This window comes from Halichoerus grypus, chromosome 10, assembly GCF_964656455.1.
Source record: "Halichoerus grypus chromosome 10, mHalGry1.hap1.1, whole genome shotgun sequence".
NCBI lineage: Eukaryota > Metazoa > Chordata > Mammalia > Carnivora > Phocidae > Halichoerus > Halichoerus grypus.
In genome coordinates, this window is record NC_135721.1 from 57,479,486 (window position 1) to 57,504,485 (window position 25,000).

At 35.4% G+C, this 25,000-nt stretch overlaps 1 protein-coding gene across 10 annotated transcripts in view; it reads right to left on the reverse strand.

Moving 5' to 3' along the window:
- The window catches only part of EHBP1 (EH domain binding protein 1), a 416,635-nt gene that overhangs the window by 44,459 nt on the left and 347,176 nt on the right, over positions 1-25,000 (reverse strand). For 6 of the 10 annotated variants that reach the window (XM_078056492.1, XM_078056493.1, XM_078056491.1 and 3 more), the window contains 5 exons: positions 16,115-16,262; positions 7,788-7,895; positions 3,939-4,063; positions 1,412-1,550; positions 1,124-1,230 (listed from right to left, as the gene is read on the reverse strand). In XM_078056492.1, coding sequence (XP_077912618.1) covers positions 1,124-1,230; positions 1,412-1,550; positions 3,939-4,063; positions 7,788-7,895; positions 16,115-16,262 — 627 coding nt within the window. The remainder of the gene's footprint in view (positions 1-1,123; positions 1,231-1,411; positions 1,551-3,938; positions 4,064-7,787; positions 7,896-16,114; positions 16,263-25,000) is intronic. The other 4 variants (XM_078056495.1, XM_036118011.2, XM_036117698.2 and 1 more) reach the window with 3 other exon arrangements.

The following is a 25,000-nucleotide window of genomic DNA, read 5'->3' on the forward strand; positions in this document are numbered from 1 at the left end:
CATACAGCAGAGCATTTTCAAAAAGGACCTTTTTCATTCCCATCCAAAGGGACAAAACAAACATAGTAGTCTGCAAAGACAACATGAGTAAGAAAGATATAAGAAAGCAAAAATGATAAGCAATACATAAACTTCATTGTTTCTACTGACTGGCTCAGTTAAAAATAGTAAAAAAGTTTATAACCAGATTTCTTTAGTGTGTAAGTATATAGTATACTCAAGTATTCTGCAACTTACAAATTATACCAAATATTCCATCATGATAGATCAGTGAGCTGTTCTATATACTAAAATCTGTCTTAGTACAACTTAAAAGTAAGAAGTTTTTAGGACCCTAATTTTTTATTTGTAATTCTGAGTGCACTTACAAGGATTAAAAAACCCAACAAAGACTATTTTAACAGTAAAAACAATGAAAATATTTTACACAAACTATAGATAATAAAAAAGTAGCACCACTACAGAGAGCTATGCTTCCAGACAAAAATTCAAGTTAAAACTTGCTCTTCCTGCTTCTGTCCCGCAGCTGTCCATCAAAAGCAGCTTTCTCCCTGCGGTCTATCAAATATTTCCCTCACAAATCAATTTTACACATGATCAGCCCATACCCCTACTGAGCTGAACCTCCCCGTTAATTAAGTGAAGAAATTACCATATATATTATATTAATGCAAACATCATTCAGCTAGTAATTCACGGCTGATCTGGATAATGGAAAGGTTGAACACCCATTAACCCAAGCCAACAAAATGGGTTGGCTGAGAAATTCTAGCAGGTCTCATGTGACTTTTCCCTCTAACTGCAGCTCTGCGGTATCTGCTATTGTAATAATTAAAATCCTCCCGGTAGATCAATACTGGAATCTCTTTATGGGAAGTGCCCTGATGGAAATGTCTCAAGGAAGCTGGGGCTGTGGAACTCTGAAAAATTCATTTTTTTTATCTGACAATTATCACCACACTGCAGACTAATTCAACAGTGCACCCCTCTCACTCTGCTTTGAATGCACTGGAGATTGACATCTTAAAAAACCTAACATCTCATTTTAACAAATAAAGGCACTATTTCCACATACAGTTTGGAATTATCAGCAATCATGAAACCACACAAAAAATTAATATACATTAAGCACTTCATCTTCTGATGGCTTCCTCTGAGTTTCAGTTATCGCTGCCTTCTCCTCATTTCCTTTCTTTGTATCTTCCTGTATTGATCTCTGCCTTTTCATCTCTTAAAAAAAAAAGGGGGGGGGAAGACATGTAAAATTATTATAAAGCTTGATATTTGTGTATTGAAATGTGGATTTACATTATCAGCTTTTATATATATATATAAATATATATATATTTATATATAAAGCTAAATACTATTAAATCATAAGATGGGAAAACATTTCTAAAAGTGTTCCTACCTGGTCTATTGTCAACATATTGACTGAAAGACTGAAGTTGAGTTTTTCTGACTGTAGAATCCTTGCTGAACACAACAGGATTTCTAAAACGTTCTGCTGCTTTTTGTAATCGCTCAGTCCGGAGATCTTCTGTGCCATTCTAAAAGTAAAACATAGTAAGACAGTCTTGATTGTATAAACATGAAATTACATATAAGTAAAACAACTTCTACTGGTTTAAGATAATGCCAAGTCAGAAACTTTTTGAAAGAAAAAGGATTTTAAAGAGCTCTAAATAGTTCAACTACAAGTTCTGTTGCCTGTAACCAAAACTTTGGGAGACATGGTTTAGCCGGAGGATCACTCTTGATAACTTTGATTCAATTAGACACTGCAAACCTGTGTCTTCTCCCAATGATATCTATCATTTAAAAGCCATGTAGTTTCTTTCTATTCCCCCACTATTCTGCCCCCTCAGTTTGTACAGTCCCACAGACTTGTATGACAAGAAGAACTAGTTTCTAATTTTATGCCCATTGAGATAAACCACTAATGCTGGATGAAGGCTAAAAGGTAGGATTATAATACTACCCCACTGAACTGCATTTCATCAGCTATAACTTTCCAAAGCCAGATTTGTAAGTAAGCCCTTTACAGCTAAGGAAACTACAATTATCTTTTCCAGAGCTTCCTATGTTAATACTGGTAACAAATTCAAATGGTTCTATCAACAAGAAATATCCCAGAAGACTGAACTACTGTGGTGTGTGGAAGCTGCAGATACCGAGGTGCTGTGTACCAAACAAATATTTCATTTTATACCTAATCTTTTATTATTTTTATTAAGTGTTTTGAAAGTAAATAGGGAAAGGCTAAGATGCATGACTAATAGCTAAGCCTGCTGAATGCTGAAACTGGTTATCAAAAGCTACCAAGACTTTGCCCTTCCTCTGCATTGAGACAATCAGTAATGAGGGAGTCCTCCAATGGCCTATTCTCTAGCCTCAAGGAGGCCCGGGATACAGAATCCTCAAGGGAAGGTAACAGTTTATCCTTTTCCACAAACACAGAATGCCTCATTTATAAATGTGTAAACTGCATTTTATTAAAAAAAAAAAATAAAACCCCAAATCAATGCTGAAAGCTTCAAGAGAACAGATGGACTCTATATGTTCTTTATAAGCACCATTTAAAAAATCTTAACCAAAAAGATTTACACAAGGACAAGCTGTTTAAAGCACACCTTTTGATGAAATAACTTTAAAAATCACCACATAAGAACTTTTTTTAGAAAGCAAAACCAATTTCATCTATTTAGACAATTAAACCTTAAGAATAAAAATACCTCTGTTTTATTTTTGAACTTACATAATATCTTTATCATTGGGATCATGCTTATAGTACACTAGCTATTCAGCTAGGACAGAAACAATTTTGGCTATTATTTATTTGCTTGTTTGTTTAAGAAAAGTGTGTATTCTTACTGTTATCATTATAATAATTGCCCAATAGTTTAAAACTCAAGTCTTTACCAAAATAAACAAACAGGGCTAAATTTTTTGAGGCCTGGCAATGTGCTAAAATATCAGTGCGATTAGCCAGCAAATCCCATCTTAAGAAACGTTTTTATGACTAGGGACTTCTGCCACTTTACAAATGTATTCCTCTAAACCCACTAATTCAGTTAGCCTTTTCAATCCATTGTATTATTCTTAGGCCAGCGTCATTCTGCATTAAATCCACCGCAGAAAGCTAAATTGAACGCAAAAAATCAGACCTGATCCAGGCTTCCTTTTGTTCAAAGACAGAGACCAGAAGTCCTCTGGTGATGCCACACACTTTCATCACCAATTTATAGAAACCAACAGTATAAGGGAAAAGCAATGAAAGTCATTGTTTTGGGACTTCAAAGCATCTCTGTGTCAGAGGAAGGAGATCCTTTCAGTCAGCAGGGCAGTTCCCATCATCCGCAGGTGGGTGAAAAGTTATACAGGACTAGAAGTGCCCTAAAGCTACAGAAATATTAATGATGCCATGTGAGAAAAGGGGGATGGATGGCTTCGTGGGGATAATATAAATAGTGTAAATCAAAATAATCTCATGTGGCATTTGGGCTAAAATCTTACCCAAGTTAAGATTCATACTGGCACAAAACACACGCAAGTATCTCTATATACAGTCACATACCATCTTCGGTTATTAACATTAATTCTAGTTCACCTAAACAGGTCAAAGGTTGAGGATGATAGGAAAAAATGCTGGCATTCTCTTAGCAATATTCTTCCTAGTAAAATATGAATACATATAGAAGTCAAGAATAGTTTCTACTTTCACCAACACATCAATTTAAAGTAGTAGTTTCTCTGGAAAACAGCGTATGAATACTGATTACCATACTGCTACTTAATTGATTAGCTATTCATTAAAAAATTTTGTAGCTTAATCTTAATGTGAAGAATCTGTAAAATTGATTTTAGGATTATAAAGTGCCAGTGGAAGCTAGAATACACAGATACAGAGTCAAATATTTTAAACAAGTAAGGTTTACCTTAATGTCTTGCTCTGAGCTCTCAGTTATAGCTTTCTGTGCAGCACTGGAGAGTGAATTTGCCACCTGTGGCTGAGCTTCTAGGAGCTTCTTTAGCTTCAAGTCCACCAACTTAGTGTTTTGTTCTGTTAAACACACAAACACTATGAATGACTGAGATGCATTAAGATGTGCAGGCTATCAGTTTAGGGGACATCATAAAAATATTACTGTTATTTTAAAGAAAGACATTAGGCTTGTGAAATAACATATCAGACCTGACAAATGCAGAACTCTTCAAATATATGTAAACTGTAATACATACTATATAACTATAGTATAACTGAGTAGTCTTTAGGTATGTTAACTATATTCCCCCTTTTTTTTTTGAAGAACACTTTTTTAAAAAATTTTATTTTTTATTTTTTAGAGAGAAAGAGAGAACGAGCACACGTGCACACATGTTGGGAGGGAGGGGCAGAGACAGAGAGGGAGAGAATCTCAAGCAGACTCCCTCCTGAGCCCAGAGCCTGATGAGGGGCTCGATCTCACAACCTTGAGATCATGACCTGGGCCGAAATCAAGAGTCAGACGCTTAACCGACTGAGCCACCCAGGCGCCCCTATATTTTTTTTAATTGAGATACAGTTGCTATATAACATTGTGTAAGTTTAATGTGAACAATGTACTGACTTGATACATTTATATAATGTAATATAATTACCACCATAGCATTAGTTATCATCTCTATCACATCATAAAATTATCATTTCTTTTTTTGTGGTGGGAAAAATTAAGATCTAGTCTCTTAGCATATTCTTTGTGTGTATATATATATATATATATACACACACACACACACACACACACACATACACATATATATGTATATTTTCCCCCAAATCAGTCCCCTTAAAGAATATAGTCAATATAACTTAAGTCCATTCAGTTACACTATATAGTTAATAGTGGCTATGCTTACCTGAAAACCTAAGCCTATATTAGATGTACACATTTATATAAGTAACTGCATAGGTTATACATAATAAAACAAGCTATCTACAAAGTAGATATTTAAAAGAGGCAATACATTTTACTCTTAAGTTATATTATTTGTTTCAATTCTTCTAGTATATTAAATTTACACACATAATACCATATTAAAACAAGTCCTTAACATGATCTCAGTCATGTATACATTGCTAGAATCCAATGTTTAAGCATGTACATATATGCCCAGCATTGAAACAGCACATAAGTTTAAAAAATACCTTAGAATTAGAAAGCAGAAATACAGTAATCACATTTTGGAATGTATTAAATATGGATAGACATTAAAAATAAATAAAATATAGCTATAATTTTTAAAATAAATCATTTTAAATTCTTTTTAGCAGGTACATTAATCTTTAATAATAAAATAATTCAGAAAACAATTCCATTTAAACAAATTCACTCAAAGCAACTCTTTAATAAAATGGTTGTAAAAGACATGCCAACCATTTGGTGAATGATATTTTTCATAAAGATTAATAAGTTTTCTAATTATAAGACTCTTAATAAATGCTATTATCATTACTTTCATGCAAATTGGTCAGTTTATATTGCCAGGCTTCTCTTTTAAGCAATATCTGATGAACTATGGTCAAATCAAGATAAAGATTAAACAATTTATTATTAAAACATTATGACTTTTATATACATATTAAAAAAAGAATTTTGGGGAAAATAAAGAAAGGCTAAAAATCATAATACATGCTACGTGCTTCCAGATTCCAGTTTGCATTCCTATTTCTTATTGCCATGAAATAAACTATAGTCTGGATAGCAAAGTCTGTCCTATGCACATGCTGAGACTTATTGGCATGCTTGAGAGTTGTAAACAATATATTAGTTAACTCCAAAAATAGGAAGACTGAGATGTGTTTTCTTGTTTGGCATACATAAAGTAGGAGAGTTTTTAAAAAGTACAAGAGTCAAGCCTGTTAGCCCTAACATATTTTTTTTTTAATGTGAATGGAAGTATTGTGAGTGTCTCTTCCATTTTTTAAAAAGTTTGTTTTATTTATTTATTGTTAATTCATCTTTACATCCAACGTGGGGCTCAAACTCATGACCCAGAGATTAAGAGTCCCATGCCTTACCAACTGAGCCAGCCAGATGCCCCTAGCCCTAATATTAACCAACCTTTAAAGTATTCCACTAAGTTGCTACAACTAAAACCAGAAAACTCCCCTCACCTTATCTAAGAAATGTTAATTTTTTCTGTCTTCGTAATCTACTGCAAAATCAGAAAATATGTATCACTTATTGACAATGATTTTATACTTCCATAAATTGAATCTTAAGGCCTTAATTCTGTACCTATGGATGCTCTCAGCAGGGAAGGGGTGTACTGGTTTCTGATAAAACCTTTAGTGGTGGTTGTGGTGAGGGGGTGGATAAGCAACAACAAAAAACTTACTCAAAAAGAAAAAAATCAAACTTACCAAGTTCTACTATATTTTTTTTTTTTTTAAAGATTTTATTTATTTATTTGACAGAAAGAGAGACAGCGAGAGAGGGAACACAAGCAGGGGGAGTGGGAGAGGGAGAAGCAGGCTTCCTGCGGAGCAGGGAGCCCGATGCGGGGCTCGATCCCAGGATCCTGGGATCATGACCTGAGCCGAAGGCAGATGCTTAACGACTGAGCCACCCAGGCGCCCCAAGTTCTACTATATTTTAAATAGAAAGAAGTAAAAGGTAGTCCCAATTTTGGGTAAAACATTTAAAAATTTTCCTCAAATATCAGTATTCTCCTGGATTCGCACAATTATAAATATGCTGACTTCTACTTAGTAAAAGTATAGTTTAATACTAGACCATGAAGGAGCTACTGAGAAAGGGCATGGGTCTTCTTGGGTGCTCCTTATAGTCAGGAAGACACCGGTTGATTGTTTCTTGGAGAAATAACAGCATGATTTCAAACAGAGGAAGAAGAAACAAAGCAGGTTAGCACTGAAGGGGCATGCCAGGGTTGGGAAGAAGAATACCTGTTCTCACTCCCTTTAGCTTTTTACAGGAAAAGATAAATATTAGGGACTTCGTGTCCTCACCTTTAAGTCTAGAGAGATCACCAAACACTTTTTATTGCTATAAGAATTTAATTCAAAAAGCATTTATGGAACCTCTTAGGTATACAAAGCTTTGGATTGCTATCTGATGCTGACTTCTAAAGGCAATGCATCTAGAACACTCATCTATTAAACCATGAGTAAGTATCTTTATATTTTAAACAATAGCTTAGTGATTATTGGTATAATATTTACTGACATAAGATATGAGATTAATTTAATAGCAGTCTGTATAAGCAGTTTTCAAAGTGTCTTATTGTAATTAGTTATTGAGTAGTGTAAACTAATTTATTAGTATTATTTAAATATTTAAAGTAACCACAAAATTTGCAAAATAATATTACAACTAAGACTATCAATTCTAAACCAAGTCAGAAAATTTGATCCATGGTTGATGTTTACATTTGAAGTATCCCATAGGTACTACATCTATACCTTACAAGAACACATCAAAATATTTAGGCCGAGATGCGAAACCAATTTTTGAATGCTTATAAATTGTCTCATATAAAATATAAAAGTAAACTTTAGTATGCAAAGTACAATTTATTATTCCAATTTTATTGCTAATTTTAACATTAAATCTAAAATAAAATAACATAAAATTGATGGAAAGTGGATTTAGCTAAATGATTTGTGATGTCATAAGCTATAATAAAACTACAAAAAGAATTTATTATCATTATTGATGAGATAATAAAAATATAAATGATAAAGATTGCCATGCAGCAGGATGTAAAATATAATTTGAAATTACCGGGAGTATCAAGGTCACTTTCTAAGTTAGTAAGTTCATCTCCACCTCCTACAACAAAGACTTCAGGAATCTCCTCGTTAGTATCTATCTCAATATTATCATTTTCATCTGTAGGAACATGTAGCAATAATGTTAGTATATTATTTCTATTTTACATCATTTATCCAAAACACTAAAGTAGAAAACCCAGTACTCTAATGACAGTTGTTCAAATATGGTCTGACACAGATCAGCAAGAAATCAGTTTTAAGTCACTTTTCACTACTGGATTAACATTTATATTTTACATTCACATGTCAAAGATGAATTGTCACATCAAAGCAGATACAAAGGTTTTGACAATTTGCCACACGCGGTCTCTGAGTCACTGAGCTCATCAAGTCCCTATCTCTCAAGTTGTAATGTGTAAGTAATCTCCAGTAACAGCATACAAAAATAAAGTTGATTTGGTAATAAAGTCATTAAATAATATTTCTAACTTTCACATTTTTAGCATTTATTAGATATAAATGTATAAAGAAACAAATCATTCTTCATAAACTTGTAGCTATATTTAAATCATTTGCATGAAGACTTGAATGCTTTTCTACTATTAATGAATATTACCGTAAAAGCATTATGGATAAATTAAGAGACAAGATCGAGACTGGAATAGACAGTACCTTATGCAAAAGAAAGTTCAGAAACAATTAGAACAGTACATCTTGGAAGACTGAAACCTGGGAAAAACTGTTACTATTCAAAACTAAATACATGGAAATGAGGAAGTCTTACACTATTTTTTATACACTTAGTAAAATGTTTTAGGTCACAATTAATTAATGGAGGTTTTTTTTACATTAAAGTTTTCTATTTTATACTTTTTTTCCTTTCTAAATCCAAATGATAAAACTGGTTAAGTAGTTTTGAATTTTATGTGTTTGAAAAAGCATACCAATAATTGGATTTGCAAGTTAGAGGATTAGCTTTAAATTCTGTTATTGACAGGCAGTGTACCTTTTAGAGAAATACCTGTCTAGCCCTGAAAGTCAAAGAATATCCTTACTATTCTACAACTAATATTTTATTGGACAACTTTTATTAATAATGAGGTATTCTAACATTATTACAATTGAAAAATTCTAAAATTCCATAGTTTTGGCTTAATCCTTCAATATCTGTCCTTTTCCCTGCATACCTTTGTGTGTTTGATTTGGGGCCTCCCCAAGTAAATACTTACTGTGATCATTAATATTAATAATAATAGTTCACATTTATTGAAGATGTTCCAGGTACTATGTAAGCCATTTAGAAGAACACCACAAAGAAAAAAAAACATTAAGAAATGACCCTGGGAAAAAACACATCTAAATGCCTTCAAAATGCTAAGGCATTATACTTGGCTACATTATTTAAGTACAATCAGTTGAGAGATGTTTTCTTTCTTTTTTTTTTTTAAAGATTTCATGTATTTATTTGAGAGAGGAAGAGCACAAGCAGGGAGAGCGGCAGGCAGAGGGAGAGGGAGAAGCAGACTCCCTGCTGAGCAAGGAGCCGGACGTGGAGCTTGATCCCAGGATCCTGAGGACCCGTGACCTGAGCCGAAAGCAGACACTTAACCGACTGAGCCACCCAGGCACCCCTGAGAGATATTTTCTAATCAGCTGTGCTTAGCACAACTAATTTCATAAATGTTAGCATCTTCATCATCCTAAAAAATTCTCTAAATAATTTTGCAGTAAACATAAATGAATGAATAAGGATTTCCTGAGTGCTAAATAAGTGTTTAGAACACTTCCCTGTATTACTCTGCCAGAGATAGTTTACTATCAGTTTTTAGAGTGCAGTACTTTGTTGCTGTCAACCAGCCTCTATTGATTATTACTGACCTTATAATTAACATAGAGTGAAAGCATAAAATTCAACATTCATTCTGCACACTGTATCTACAATTTACAAAACACTGCTAGATGTTGAGATACCAAATCGTGTAAGACACTTATTCCACCTTAAAGGTATATATTCAAGTGACTACAAAACCATGTAGGACAGATAAGTGTTTGGGGGTAAAAGGAAGTTACAGAGCAGATGCAAAAGATGAAAAGATTACTCTTTGCCAACAGTACCAGGAATTGTTCTTTGGAAGCATTAACCTTCAAAGCATACTTAAAGGGAAATAACGGGAGGTAAGTCTTGGAAGGCAAAACTGCAGAGAGCCCTGAAGGGCAGAATGGGAAGTTTAAATTCTACTTAATAGGAATGGAGAGATACTGGTGCTCTAACATGATCAGCACTGTGTTCTTTAAGAGTAGTCTATATAAGCAACTTTCTATCTAAGTGTTTTATTGTAATGAGTTGTGAAATATGTATAAAATAATTAGTAGTAATATATGCACTGAAGTTTATGACTTTTATAAATTACAGTGGCTTCAATATTATCCCTAAAATATCACTCTTGCTTACATTCTGATATGCCTTCTTATGTGAAAGAAAAAGTGGTCTAGGGATTGCCCACAGGAGTGTACTATGCATGTGACATCATCCTTCATGTGCGTGAGACTGCTGACCTAGATGTCAGACTGGAGAACTGAAAGGTTGCAGGCAGGAAATCAAGGTTGAGACTGTGATATTAACCTCCAGGCAAGCAGTACAGAGAGCCTAACCTAGTATTTAAGAATTGGGAGTGGGTATGATGTAATCTGAAAACCTACTGGCTGGATAGTGAGTGGCTGGGGAAGGACAGTGAGGAGGAGAAGGGTGAAGCAGACGTCAAAATTGACCCTCCTGTCTGAGTGACTAGAAGGATGGCATTGCTATGAAAAGAAACAGCTAAGTCTGGAAATGTGGTCAGATATGGGTACTTTCAGGTTCTGGAGATACGTAGAAAATTGTACTTCCTTTCATTATTCACATATACAGTGCTGGGTTCCTGTGTGATGTTATGTTTTGTTTTTTTTTTTAAGATTTTATTTATTTGCGAGAGAGAGAATGAGAGACAGAGAGCATGAGAGGGAGGAGGGTCAGAGGGAGAAGCAGACTCCCTGCCGAGCAGGGAGCCCGATGTGGGACTTGATCCCGGGACTCCAGGATCATGACCTGAGCCGAAGGCAGTCGCTTAACCAACTGAGCCACCCAGGCGCCCCCTGTGTGATGTTAAATGGGTGCCGTTCATTTTATTTCCAGTGAAATGAACTCTATTTATATTACCACTCACCAGCAATGCTGAGTGGGTTAACTCAGTATTTATATATGTATTGCTAACCTTAGATAAAAGGATTACTACTGGGGAGGGCAAGAGTAAAAATTGATCTCCTATACAGCTCAAGTCTTCTTAAGAATGGATTTCTACTTTCTTTCCATTCACTGACTTCAGTTTTTAGGACAAACCCTTGAATTCTTTTCAACATTAATGTTACACATTTCTTAACACCTGTGGAAATGGTCTAAATGCATCCTAGCAGAACTAAAGTGCATGTGTGTCTGTGTGAGATATCACATACTGTGTTTATGACATCTATCTATTTATCTATCTAATCTATCTTTATGGCTAACAACTGAAAACTTAGTAGGTGAGCATGGCAGAAACTAAACTAGAGACCCAACAGAAGTTGGTTTACAAATATGGCACATATAATGTATGCAAGAAAAGGTAAAAGGAGATTGGATATGCATTGGAATGAGACAGCACATTCCAGCTGACACTGAGCAGCACTACAAGCAAAATGGGAATCCTAATGGTATGATTAATAGCACAGCAGTAAGGCCAGTCTTACAACACTTATCATTTATAAATAAGTTGAATGAAAAAAAAGGGTATCTGGTGACAGTAAAAAAAGCACTTTTACAAAAAGAAACTGAGGTGATCATAAAAATATATTCAGAAAAAAATTCAGAAAATATATTCAGAAAAAATTTTCTCACTTGTATCATGATTTTTTAATTCTCATTGAAGGTCCCTATAAAATTAATGACTTTTAAAGTTATTCTATAGAAATCAAACATGAGACAGAAAACAAAATACAAATATAATTATTAACAGAAGCTGAAAATAAAAATTACTGAAGGCCTATAAGATCTCATTTTGGTTCAACAAATTTAGATAAGCCTATTGCCATAACTGAAATAAAGACAACACAGGAATACAAACATTCTCATGGATGAAATTAAAAAAACATTTCCTTTATACACTTGAAATGTAAAAACAAAGAACACTACTTTATCTAAGTCAAAGAGTGGCAACAATGTCCAATGAAATGTTAAACGACCCTAACCTAACTCAAACCAAAGTGATAAGCTACAGAATAAATATATATAATAAATAAAATACATATCATATTTAATATACCATATAATATATAGTAAATATATGATATAATGTTAAAACAGGATAGATACCTCTTTCCAAGTATCCATGGACCATTAACAAAAGTTTACCATTTATTCGGTCAAAATAAAAGCTTATTAATTCCCAAAGCAGAAATTCAGGCCATATTCTCAGACCACAACATCATACAACTAACAATGAAAATACTAAGCCTTGTCCCCAAACACTTGTACCTTGCCCAGTAAAGATCAGTACAATAAAATGAACCCACTAGCTTGCTACACAGAACCAGGATTTTTTCTTTTAAGATTTTATTTATTTATTTGAAAGAGAAAGAGAGCATGAGCAGGGGGAGGGGCAGAGGGAGAGGAGAAGCAGGCTCTCCATTAAGCCAGGAGCCCGATGTGGGGCTTGATCCCAGGACCCTGAGATCATGACCCGAGCAAAGTCAGAAGCTTAACCAACTGAGCCACCCAGGCACCCCAACATAGAACCAGGATTTTAAAATGAAGTTATTATAGGTCTATAACTACCAAATGATGCAGAAATTGAAAAACATGATATATACTACAATATCTCCTGATTCTCTCATAAGCCCTAACATTATGTCAAAAGGAGGACAAGTAAAAGCTAGCCTATAGCTCCTTGGACAGATATGATTCTGTTATTTCACAAGAATTACGCAATTTCTGGTTGCAATAGGATACAAGTGGGTTGCTTGAATATGGCTATATACAGGACCTAAAATACTTTGTGTATATTTTCTGTGGACACCATGAAGCTGAACATACCTCACCTCAAATTTACTACGTTTCCTTTCCTCACTGAGACAGGTTGCTGCTTGAGAACAGAAAAAAGCAAGCTTTTCAAGTAGGTTCAGGCAATGAGTCTGAGTAATGATCATGTTCAACACATTCCCCAGGCTGTGCTTCCTTGTTATTATTTCAGCTCTTGATACCCCCCCCTCCTTTGTCCCTCTGGAACACTGCTTCCAAAATCTTCCTAACCTCATCCTCCATCTAGGCTGGTCCCTATTTATTTCTCTCTCCTCCTTTTACATTATTTCTTATTCAGACCAGATGATTCCCACTAGACAATGGAAGAGTAGATACTAATTTGTTAATTTTTCCCCCTGACTTATCAACCTCATAAGGTCATTTTCCCTTAGGAATTAGACTCTTGTAAACCCAAGTGAATTTCTAATTTGCTATGCAAGGATCAGCAAACTAGCATGGGGGAAAAATCTAGCCTGCCACAGTTTGGGGGTAAATAACTAGCAGGCCCATTCATTTATATAATGTTCAAGGCTACTTTCAGGCTACACGGCCAGTAGTGAGTAGTTTAAACAGAGACCATAGGCCTTCAAAGCCTAAAATATCTACTTCAGCTATTTTCAGGAAGTTTGCTAAATCCTGGCCTAGCACAGTGACTATCACGGCTCATTAGATAAATGCATACGTATAATGGTTGAATGTCAGGCAGGAATTTTATCCTTTCACTTGTCCTAAAGGTCTCTTCCCCTTCTCCCAACCTCAACAGCTTCAGCTTAGACCTTGAGGCCAGAGAAGACCTAGTCTGATCCATATACCTTTACTCAGGTCAGGGAACAGGCTTCCTCCATTTGTTGTAGGTCAACCTTAGCTCTGATTAAGAGCCTATCATCTGATATGGGGCTGCTTTCAATATCGAAAATATAGTGTGTCCCATTGGCGAAATGGACCCTGGTCACATTGATCTTCTTAGGGAACAGAGTCTAGACTCTTTAGGTTTTCATAAGTTATCTATTGAACCCCATCCCATCTTCATTTCACCTGGCTTTCCCTGTTCTAATCTATACTTCTTTGCCAGCTTGCAAATCCAATCCTCATTTGTTTTTATTTACTTTGTTGACTACGGAATGATGCCAAAATCAGGTCTTCACATTCCCTAGTTACCAAGTAGGGAAAATACCCATTCTTTGGGTTGTCACACTGATGAAGTCCCTCTACCTAGTCTAGTCCTGGCTTAGTCTCAACTGGGGTTGGACTATAGTGGTAAGATCAATTATACAGATGACCCTTCCTATCTATGAATTTTCATAGATGAAGAAAAGCTTGGCTTTGATTATTAGAAAGCAAATATCTGATTGATGGAGGCACAAGGTTTATCCATAAAAATAAAGTAGATAAAAAATATATAAAAATAGATATAAGAAAGAAAAGATGAAGATCAGTGTGCTTGAGTCTTTCAAAGAGTAGGTCAAGTGCCACCTTAGACTAGGAGGAGAAAGAAAAAAATGAGAAGGTATAAAGCAAGAGGCAGTTGGAAGAGCTCATCAAAAGAAGAACAGATCAGGAGGGAGCACATGGACAAGAGAGTTAGCAGTGAAAGACCAGTCAGCACCAGGGCTGGAGAAGCCTTTAGAGTGAGCTCCACTCATGGTCTATGATAAAGCCTTTGTTGTCATCCAGTGACATCTGCCTGAACTCTGAGACTTCATTTTAACATTAACCAAACTACCTAAAAACAGCAGTAGTAAATAATAATTAATTAAAACTTTTAATTTTTAGCCTTCCCAGAGTTTACAGCTTATTTAAAATAGCATTATTATTTGCTCACCACTGAAAAAAATAATAAAAGAGACACTGGATGCCTCTCTATCCTATTATTATCATGAGTTTATGAGTTTCTCCTATGAGTTTATGATGCCACAGGAAGGGAGCATTAGTAGCTTTAGAACCTTTATATGGAGGGTCAAGAATATGAGTTTTTTTCTATATTCTGAGATATAAGGAGGCAAAGATTTTTATGACTTACTTAGAATACCTGGAATTTTTATGATGCCAAAGAAACATCTTGTTATTAATAGTAAATGAAAGCAAATTATCATAGCATTATATAAATGTAGCTATGAATAGTTACTGATGTTATTATAAAACTATAGTAGAGAGTGTAGAAATTGCAATAAAAATTCTGAATGATAGGAGTTGAAAAGTAAGATGAAGGATTAAGATAGACATTCTGAGAAGACCAGAGGGACAGATACACAGCTGTTTAGGAAAGCAGCTTTCAAATTTATGGAATGGAAACTTATATGCTATAGGCATTAACTGGAATTCTCTACAACAGTAAATTTTTAATATAAGGAATCAATTAGAAATAACAGCAGTCAGTTTCAGTTTCCTTTGAAGAAACTTATCATCGACCTAGAAATAGCTTACCTCTGTTTCAGTTCTCTAAGGTCTTAATTCGAGTCCACACTTGCCTACTCTTCAGAGTGATCTTAGCATTCTAAGATTAACTCAGGACAAGTACCTGGCATGTTTTGGTAGATAAATAGGTTATACACCTTTGAAATAAAAAACAAAACAAAACAAAACAAAACAAAAAAACCCACAGGCCTCTTGAGTATACTCCTCTTAAACAAAAATGTAAAAAGTTCCAAGTTAAAGATGCCCAAATTGAGCATTAAGAGGCAAAATCAAAATTCTCCTTAATTATATCTATAGTCCTGTCCTAACATCAAGCTGAGAATAATTTCTGCAGATACTGAAGAAGACCTTCTTAGAATAAGGAGACTAAGAAGAAATGGATATGGGGCTTACCCAAAATCCTTACACATCAGGCTATGAGGCCAGAACACTGTTAAAGCTACTTTCTAAAGATCCAGTTCCAAACAAAAATCTTTCATGCCAAAGCTCACCACTAACAAGTCTTGTGACCTAAATGATGAGGACCTGATTGCATTTTACTCACTCCTACTATAATTAATGAGGCATCATGGGGAATCATAAACCAAAGTCTGTATGAGTTTTTTCCTAAATCATATTCTAAGAAAGTAAAAATTAAACCAAAAAGTTGATTTGGAAAACAGCAAGAGTTATCTTCTGATTTACCAAGCTTCCTATAGGATTTTTGCAACATATCAATAGGTTAGAAACTATGTATTTGATGCAACATTTTGAAGTAAGAATAAAATGTCCCAAAGGTCCACTGCAGATTTCTGGGTTGTCTGTAGAATATGATACAAGATTCTTTAACTCACCTCCAGATGCCTTTGACCTTTCTTTCAACTTTTCTGCAGCCATTTCACCATAGCTGGGAAGTTCTGACATCTTCACTCCAGATCGAGCTTCTGCTATTAGCTGACGAGCTCTCTCTCTCAGCTGCCGACGTCGCTCTTCATCTTGCTGCTAAGATATATTGAACAGTTGCCAACTCAGTAATTGACAGAAATGCAATTTCATTTTCAATCTGATCATCATGATAGTAACTGGTTTACAGCATGGTGCTTGGCCCACATTATAAATAGGATGCTCTATATCAGTTGGATGTCACACCATTTTTAAAAGACATCCTAGAATCAGATTTTTAAAAAATATTTACAAATTATTGTATTAAAATGTCTGCTAAAATTTCAAACTAGCCTTTGAAGAATGCTCGGCAATATATATTCTGAGAAAATAGCAGGGACTATTATTAATAAAATAATCAGGCTTACAGAAAAAAGTCATAATACTAAAAAACAATTTCAATTAATACCTTATTTTTTAAAAATAGAATTTAACTTGCTATTTTCTAATAAAGGTATAGTTACTGGCTAACAGACATCTTCGACAGCATTAAATGTTGCTACATCATATTAATTATATATAAGAAATAGTACTTTGAGGGGGCTGGAGTGGAATGGAGATAGTATATTAGTTATACAAGTTATAGTTGTTGGTAGTTTTTAAATCAGAATTGGGCAACTGATATACTATCCCCATTCCTACTCCCTCTCTCCCCGAATGCACATTAAGAAGAAAAAACAAGGGGTGCCTGGGTGGCTCAGGCAGTTAAGAATCTGCCTTTGGCTCAGGTCATGCTCTCAGGGTCCTGGGATCAAGCCCCACATTGGATTCCCTGCTCAGCAGAGAGTCTGCTTCTCCCTCTCCCTCTACCCCTCTGCCCCTCCCCCCACTCATGCGTGCACTCTCTCTCAAATAAATAAATAAAATCTTTAAAAAAAAGAAGAAATAAAATCTAACATGGTTTTTTATATTTAAAATAACTAACAACTACAGAGAATTACGTAACTAAAATTTCTGCTTACTAAAAAAGGATTAGAATGAATTGTAATAATCAATGTGAAAGTGCTTTGTAAACTGGAAAATACATAAAATAAGGCATCATTATAGCAAAACAAAACTTGAAATAATGTGGCCCCAACACACCTTTGCAGTGTTATCCTCCCTTAACCTCTCCCAACCTCCATAAAAGCTCACATCTATTTTATTCAGAATTGCTTTTATAGTGTAGTTTCATGCCCAGAGATTTGAATATGTCATTTTCTCTTCTTGGAATGTCCTCTCATTTTATTTAACTTCTAACTCATTCTTCAAGATTCAATTTAAATCCACTAAATTTCCCCTGACTATTCTTCCCTCCTCCCCACTGGTGGAATAACATCTGTGTTACTATAGTACTGTGTGTGTTTTTACTTTTAAAAATAATACTTGTCAAATTACCTTATACTCTGTACAAATGCCTCCTTATCAATAGAACTAAGCTACTTGAAGGAAGGAGCTACATCTAATTTATCTTTGTATCTCTGGTCCTTAAGGTATACCTTGTATTTGGTACTTGCTATAGAAATTTCAAGCATGAAAACTTGTAACTTATACTCTCAAATGTTTATAATACAGAGGAAAGATAAAATGGCCACAATAAGGAAGTCTGATCAAACTCGACCAAGAGTTCAGAAGAAAGAACATTTCTGGGGCGCCTGGGTGGCTCAGTCAGTTAAGCGTCTGCCTTTGGCTCAGGTCATGATCCCAGGGTCTGGGATTGAGTCCCACATCAGTCTCCCTGGTCAGCGGGGAGCCTGCTTCTCCCTCTCCCTCTGCCTGCCACTCCCCCCTGCCCCCTGCTTGTGCTCTCTCTGTCAAATAAATAAATAAAATCTTAAAAAAAAAAAAAAGAACATTTCTGTCTGAGGAACAAACAGAAGGTATCATGGCATCATGGTTTTTGAGCTGAGCCTGCAGAATGAGCAGGATTCAGAATGCATAGAGATGGTAGTCAGGAGTTAGGTGGGTCACTGTAAGAGAAACTATGAGGTGGAAACAATACACAGACACAGAGGCAAGAGAGTACAATTGAGAAAAAGTACATAGTCTAGTTTTCCTGAGCATGAGGTAAAAATAGTAAGAGAAAGACAAGGCAAGAAAAATAAAGCTGGGCAGATAAGACTATAGAAGCCCTGTCCAACAGGGTGATTGATTGTAAAGAAAGCAGGGGCCAATTAAAGGTTTGGTTGTGTGTGTGTGTGTGTGTGTGTGTGTGTGTGTCTAGGAGAATGACCAACCAAAGGTGTTATTTGAGAAAGATGAATATGACAACAGTGTATAAGATAGGCTGGCATAGAGAAACTGGAAAGAGACTAGGTAGGAGGCTCTTATAATAGTCCAAGGAAGCTGTAATGAGATCCAGAAGTAGGATGGTGGCAACTGGAATGAAAGAGACAGTGTAAGAATATATTAGAGGTAGAACTGGTACCTATACCAGTTGGTACAATATACCAATTTACTAGTTGGGCAACTAGTAAAACTGTGGCACTAAAAATAAAGATAAACTAAGAGGAGCTATAAGAAGGGAGGGAGAGAAAGTTAGGAGTAAGACAGATGGGTCTGAGAGGCTGGCTGGACATCCAAGTGAAGATGTTAGGAGGTAGCTGGGAAGTGAAATTCATGTTAGGAAGTGAAGTCAAAGCATGACTACAGAGCTGAAACTACAGGAATATATGCAAGTACCTGAAGAGATACAGAGAAAAAGGGGAGCTACTGACTAAAGCATGGAAAACATCTGTATTAGATGAGAGGAGGAAAAGGAGATAGAGAAAGAGGAGAAGAACTAGAATGCTGGTGTATCCTGAGAATCAAAGTAGAAGAGACTTTCATGAAAAATGGCTGCAGTAAATGTGAGAGGTTAGTGAGTCTGAACATTATAAAGGGCAATCAAGGGGCGCCTGGGTGGCTCAGTTGGTTAAGCATCTGCCTTCAGCTCAGGTCATGATCCCAGGGTCCTGGGATGCAGCCGCACATTGAGCTCCCTGCTTTGCAGGGAGTCTGCTTCTCCCTCTCCCCACCACTCGTGCTTGCTCTCTCTCGTTCACTCTCTCTCAAATAAATAAAATCTTTAAAAAAAAAAAAAGGGCAATCAAACTTGGTAGGCAATACTATTAGGGACAGCAGGGGTAGATGCCAGATTGGTGGAGCTCAAACCTAGGCAGTTCTTTCACACATTTTGAGATGACTAGAAATGAGAGCTTTCAAAATTAATGGGAGTAGATTAATAGGGGTATCAAATGGACCCAGAGAAATATTTGAAGTTCCTAGTGGACAAATTGAAACAATTTCAGTATCAAAAAGAACAATGACTGCAGTGAAATGAATCAATGAAATCACACATCGAATCAATGAAAAGTCATTAATTCACTGTGATATTCAAAAAGTTCTTAGATGGGGTGCCTGGCTGGCTCAATGGGTAGAGCATGCAACTCTCGATCTTGGGGTTGTGAGTTTGAGCCTCTGTTGGGTATAGAAAAAAATGTTAAAAAAAAAAAGAAAACAGAATGAGGAAAAGAATAAAGGGAAAAATTTTTTTTAAAGTTCTTAGGAGGATGTATAAATTCATTTGAGGCAGCTTTTAAAACAACTCCTCTGAAAATTTATAATTAGAGGAAAATAATCAAGCAATTATCTTGTCCTTCTAGTAAGAACTAAATTTTAGGGTAACTAAATAGTCCCAGTCAATGAGAGAAAGCTCTACATTATACAATAATACCAGCTATAATAATTTTTAAGAGGTAAAATTACAAAAACATAACCTTGTCATTCATAAAAGAATGACTCTGACATGGATTATCAACAGTTGTTAAAGCTCTTTGATAAATGTCTGATGGGAAACTAGATATTCATATTATGCTGTGGCAGACTGTATTTTCCAAAGATGGCCATGACAGTATTTCTCATTCCACGTGTTCTCTGCAATGTGACCTTGCCACTCCCTCATCAAGTGGTAGAGTTTAATTCCTCTCCCCTTGAGTCTCAGCCAGCTTTAGGCACTTGTATTATAATCAGTAGAATATGTAAGTGTGTTGGGTGATTTCGAAGGCTAGGTAGGAAAGGCCATACCCCTTTTGCCCAGTTCTCTTGAAATTCTTGCATTTTTTACTCTCTGGGAACCCAGCTGTCATGCCAGCCAAATTAAGCCTTGAGTCTTCTTGGCCCACATACCAGACATGTGAATGAAGAAGCCTTCAGAAGACCTCAGCCTTTAGCCATTTTGTGTCAACGTCCAATTCTTCAAGTCTCCCTAGCAGAGGCCCCAGACAATGCACAATAGAGACAAAGCACTATGCCCTGTCTAAAGTCCTGACCCACAGAATCTGTGAGCATAAAAACAATTTTTTTTTCACACCACTAAGTTTGGGGTAGTTTTTACACAGCAATAGTAATTAGAACATATGCTTGTAACACCACAGAGATTATTTCCTAGTTGCAAGGAGAAAACCTACTTGTAAATGGAGAGAACTAAATGCCAGAACTAAATCGAGGATTAGGGACCACTAATCTAATGGTCAGTCTTGGCATCACTAATGTCGGGTCAACCATATGTTATATTTTTTGATGTGAAGGACATAAAGTGCACACCGCCAATAATATTCTAGCCCAAATGCTTAAAGTGAATCCACTAAATAACTTCCAGTTTATCATATACACAGGGAATAGAGAAACATGATAAATGACATAGCAAGGAAGCAACCAAATAAATCCAGAAAGGTATGATATTCAGGATAACTGACCTGGTCATTTTAACAAGAAAGTTATGAAAACAAACACAACAAAAACCAACTAACCAATTACCATTACCACCAACAAAAGAACCCTAACCAGATGCAGTGTACAGTCCCGGGTTAGTCAGTGGTTTGGACAAACAAGTTGTACGGGACACTGCTGAATCAACTACAGAAATCTGAATATAACCACAGTATTAAATGAGAGGAAATACAAGTTGACTGGGAAAAAAAAAGTTTATACAATAATAACCTCATTTTGTCATTTTGGCAAAATAAATACACAGAAATATATGTATAGAAAAAGACTTGGAAGGGTATTCACAAAGTTGTTATGATGGAGATATCTAGGTGTGGAAATGCGATATTTTTGTTTTCTTACTTTGGCTTGTCTTCATTTTTTATTTTTCTATAATATACATGTACTACTTCTATAAAAAATGTTATTTTTAAAAAAGAATCTGAGAAGAAGGAAGAAAAAGATGAGATGGTAGGCTTCCTGGGGTGGGTGATAGTTGTGGAAGGAGCAAAAGAAGAGAGATCTAATATGAGGGAAATTTTCTTAATATTTAGAGATACAAGCTTACTTATAATTAGAGGAGTAGTATGCATCAGGCAGGGTGAGACTGAAGATGGGAGAATAATATGCATAAATCTGCAGTTCTCTACTAATATTTCTGAACGTGGAAAATATACGAGGAATAAAAGGAGATACATGCTCGATAATGGTGATTCTGGTAATGGTTGCTGATATTTCTTAGCTTTTATGTGCTAAGTGCTTTATATGCATGATCTCATTTAATTTTCACACTCCGATTTTTACCAATGAGAATATTTAGGTTTAGAGTTTCAAGTTCACAACAACTAGAACTGATGTCAGAACTGGGAGTCCAGCTCAGGTCTGACTACAGAGCCCTTGCTCTTAACCAGTAAAATATTTGATCCCAAAAAGTATCAAATTACACGACCAACTGAGGAAAATTGAGCTTTTACTAAACTTTCATCTTTCAAACTTAAGAAAAGTTAAGAGCACTAATAAAAACCATTATTTGATATGCCTCAGGCAACTAGGTTTAAGTGAATTTCACTGCGTGAATAATAACTTCTTGCAGAGCTGGAATTTGGTTGATTCAGACTAAGATGAAGTGTTCTTGGGTCATCTTAACTGAGTTAAAATGAAATAAATGATTCTGCCTTTCCAAATATGAAATGGGAACCTAATTTTTTTCTCACAAGCTACCACCTCCTTGGTCTCCCTCCTCCCCCAATAATATTCCCATCTGCAAATGTTTCTGAGAGCTTACCAAGAGTGCAATTTAATGCAGGCAATCATTAATAAAACCAACTCTAAATACTAATTAGGGACACTTTATCAATTTCCATGTAAATTGTTTGTTTGTACCTATTTACCCATCATTGTTCTCTATACAATAGAAAAAAATGCAAATGAACAAATCAGAATGCAGCCCTAATGGGACTTTCTGTTTATAACCATTAGCCCAGAGGTGTGCTGTAATTCAATTCTCAAGTAGCAAGATTTAGCCTCATTAACAGACTGCAAGGGCAGGTTACAACTCATAAAACCCTACAGTAAACAAAGTTTATGGACACAGCACAAAATCTTGAGCCTGATTGACAGAATTCTAGTTCCCTATCAGATTGCCTTGATTTACTTTTCTACTAATGTCCTAACACCACAGAGACAATTTTGCTTGGGCCTAGAGCTCTCCAGTGGGATGGCATATCTGCGTTGTTTGTTTTCTTACCCATTAACTTCCCTTAAGACAAAGAACCAACTGAGAAAATAGAAGCTAATTGTTAAGGTCAAAAGGAAAAACTTGGAATTAGAGCAATCGATTATGCAATAATTTTTAATTTAATTGAGAGCATTAATTTCCAGATTCATTATAAGTAAAACTATTTCATTTTAATTTTTATATATAAGCTCCATTAAAAGTTGATTTTTGCAGTAATATTTACAGAATAGCAACAAAATCTATGGATCTTTTACTTGGAAGAGACATACTGTTTATGTCAAAGGGACAAAATGACCAGAGAGTACAGACGAAGATTATTTTTGTACACCTTTCAGCACAAACTGCTTAAATATGTAGATAATGAGTATTTCTGACAATAATGGTTTGCTTAAACCTACCCAAGTGGAAATGTGTTATTGTTATCTGTTTTGACCATTTCTGCATTCAAAAGAGACCAAAAAAAAAAAAAAAAAAAATTACTTAGCTGTAAATAAATCACCAGTTTACTGTGTCTGCTGGAAAAAAAAAAAGAAATCTTTTCACTGGGATGCAGGGGTAAAGTAACTTAGAAGATGGCTGTCACTAAAAAGAAAAGTGCACTTGAAAAATCCAATACAGTACGGAATTTATGGATCTTTCATTTACCTGCCTAGTCTAAATGAACTTAAGTAAACTGAAGTAGTTATAGGCTTCCTATTTCTATGCATGAGTTGGATGACACTGACCTTTTGCCATACAGTATTATTTGGAATTGGACTGTTATGTAGAATAATCTAGCTTTTGTACAATGGACGCACTCTTTGGGAGGGTTTGATGCAAGCTGTATTTTTGGAAGGCCACCCTCCCTACAACCATCTTTTTACAAAGCAGATTGTAACAAATGTTTTGGTAAATACTAGCCCTGTGCCTGTGCACAGTGTTTTCACACATGCTGTCTTGTTTAGTACTCACAATTCTGTAAGGTAAACTGTCTCTCCGATTTGATAGAAGTCGAATCTCACTTAAACACATTGCCCAAGGTCATACATCTTGTAAATGGCATAGTAAAAATGAAAATCATTGTCTCATTTCAAAGCACTGGTCCTATCACATAACTGGTGTTCAGAGAATGTTTCTGAGGCCCTACTGTTACTGTGATTTAAAAAAAAAAAAAACACCTGTTTTTTTTACTTACTCTCGGGCTTTACAAATCAGGTTAAACTCCCCTCTGTGCGCTACTGAATATACAGAGGTGAGGAGGAACTTGTTTATATTTATTTAAAACTTAGGTTCCAAATCTTAAATTATAAGCCTTCACAAATGTGCTGAATGTAGTACATTTAAGCTTTACTTTTCTCTTTACTAATGTCTTCAGGATCAGGCAAAAGTCCTGTTATGGTACAAAGAGCTTGTATTTCAATACAACAAATTTAAGTATTTTCAAATATAGAAAATGGATCAGAACTAACCACTTTGGATGTAACCGAAAAAATATTTAGTCCTTTCACAGCATGTCTTCAAGTTACTATTTTCCTTATCGTTCTGAAATGGTCTACAATCAGCCATAGATAGATGCACTAGTAAAACTTGAACAATTTAAGGACAAACTCTTCAAGAATAAGTAATGTAATTCCTTGTTTCCTTTCCATAAAAATGTATTGGTATGCAATTTTTATATTTCACAGTTCACCGACATCTAGGCAAGCTTTCTTCCACTGCTTCAATGGTGCTACTTTTAATTTTATCCTCCTTAGTCGTAGTAATTAAAGTGATCAGCAGTGGCATCCCAGCGGCTTTGACACAGCTACAACCCCCTAGCAGACTTTTGCTTTTAAGGGGAAGGGGAAGAAAAAGACTAGAGTTTCATTTCACAGAGAACAAGAAAATCAAGCTTCTCCAATCCTCAACTTCATTCAGTTGTTCTTTCAGCAGCCTTTGGATCTTAAGAATCAAGTAAAAATGGCTGCCATGGGGGGTCCTTTTTATACTTGCTGCAAATGTCACCAACTGACATTACTTTAGCCAAAAAATGATGCCATGGATTTGTGAAGGTGAATTAGAACATGAGAAACTGTCAGTGTAGCTGCTGAGATCATTACCCACCCATGGGTGTCTTTCATAACATTAGATATTTTTATTCAGTCAGTTGAAAAATACAGATTGAAAAGTCTAAGAAACATGTCTACACATATTTTCGTGAAATAAGCTTTAACAAAACTAAAAATACATTATTTCAAATAATGTAGTTTGCATCTTTACTCTTTGTAAATTTGTGTTTATAGCAAAACAAGCACCCTATTTCTACCAACAAGCCCATAATTCCATGTCCTTTACCACCCTTAATAACACAATATTC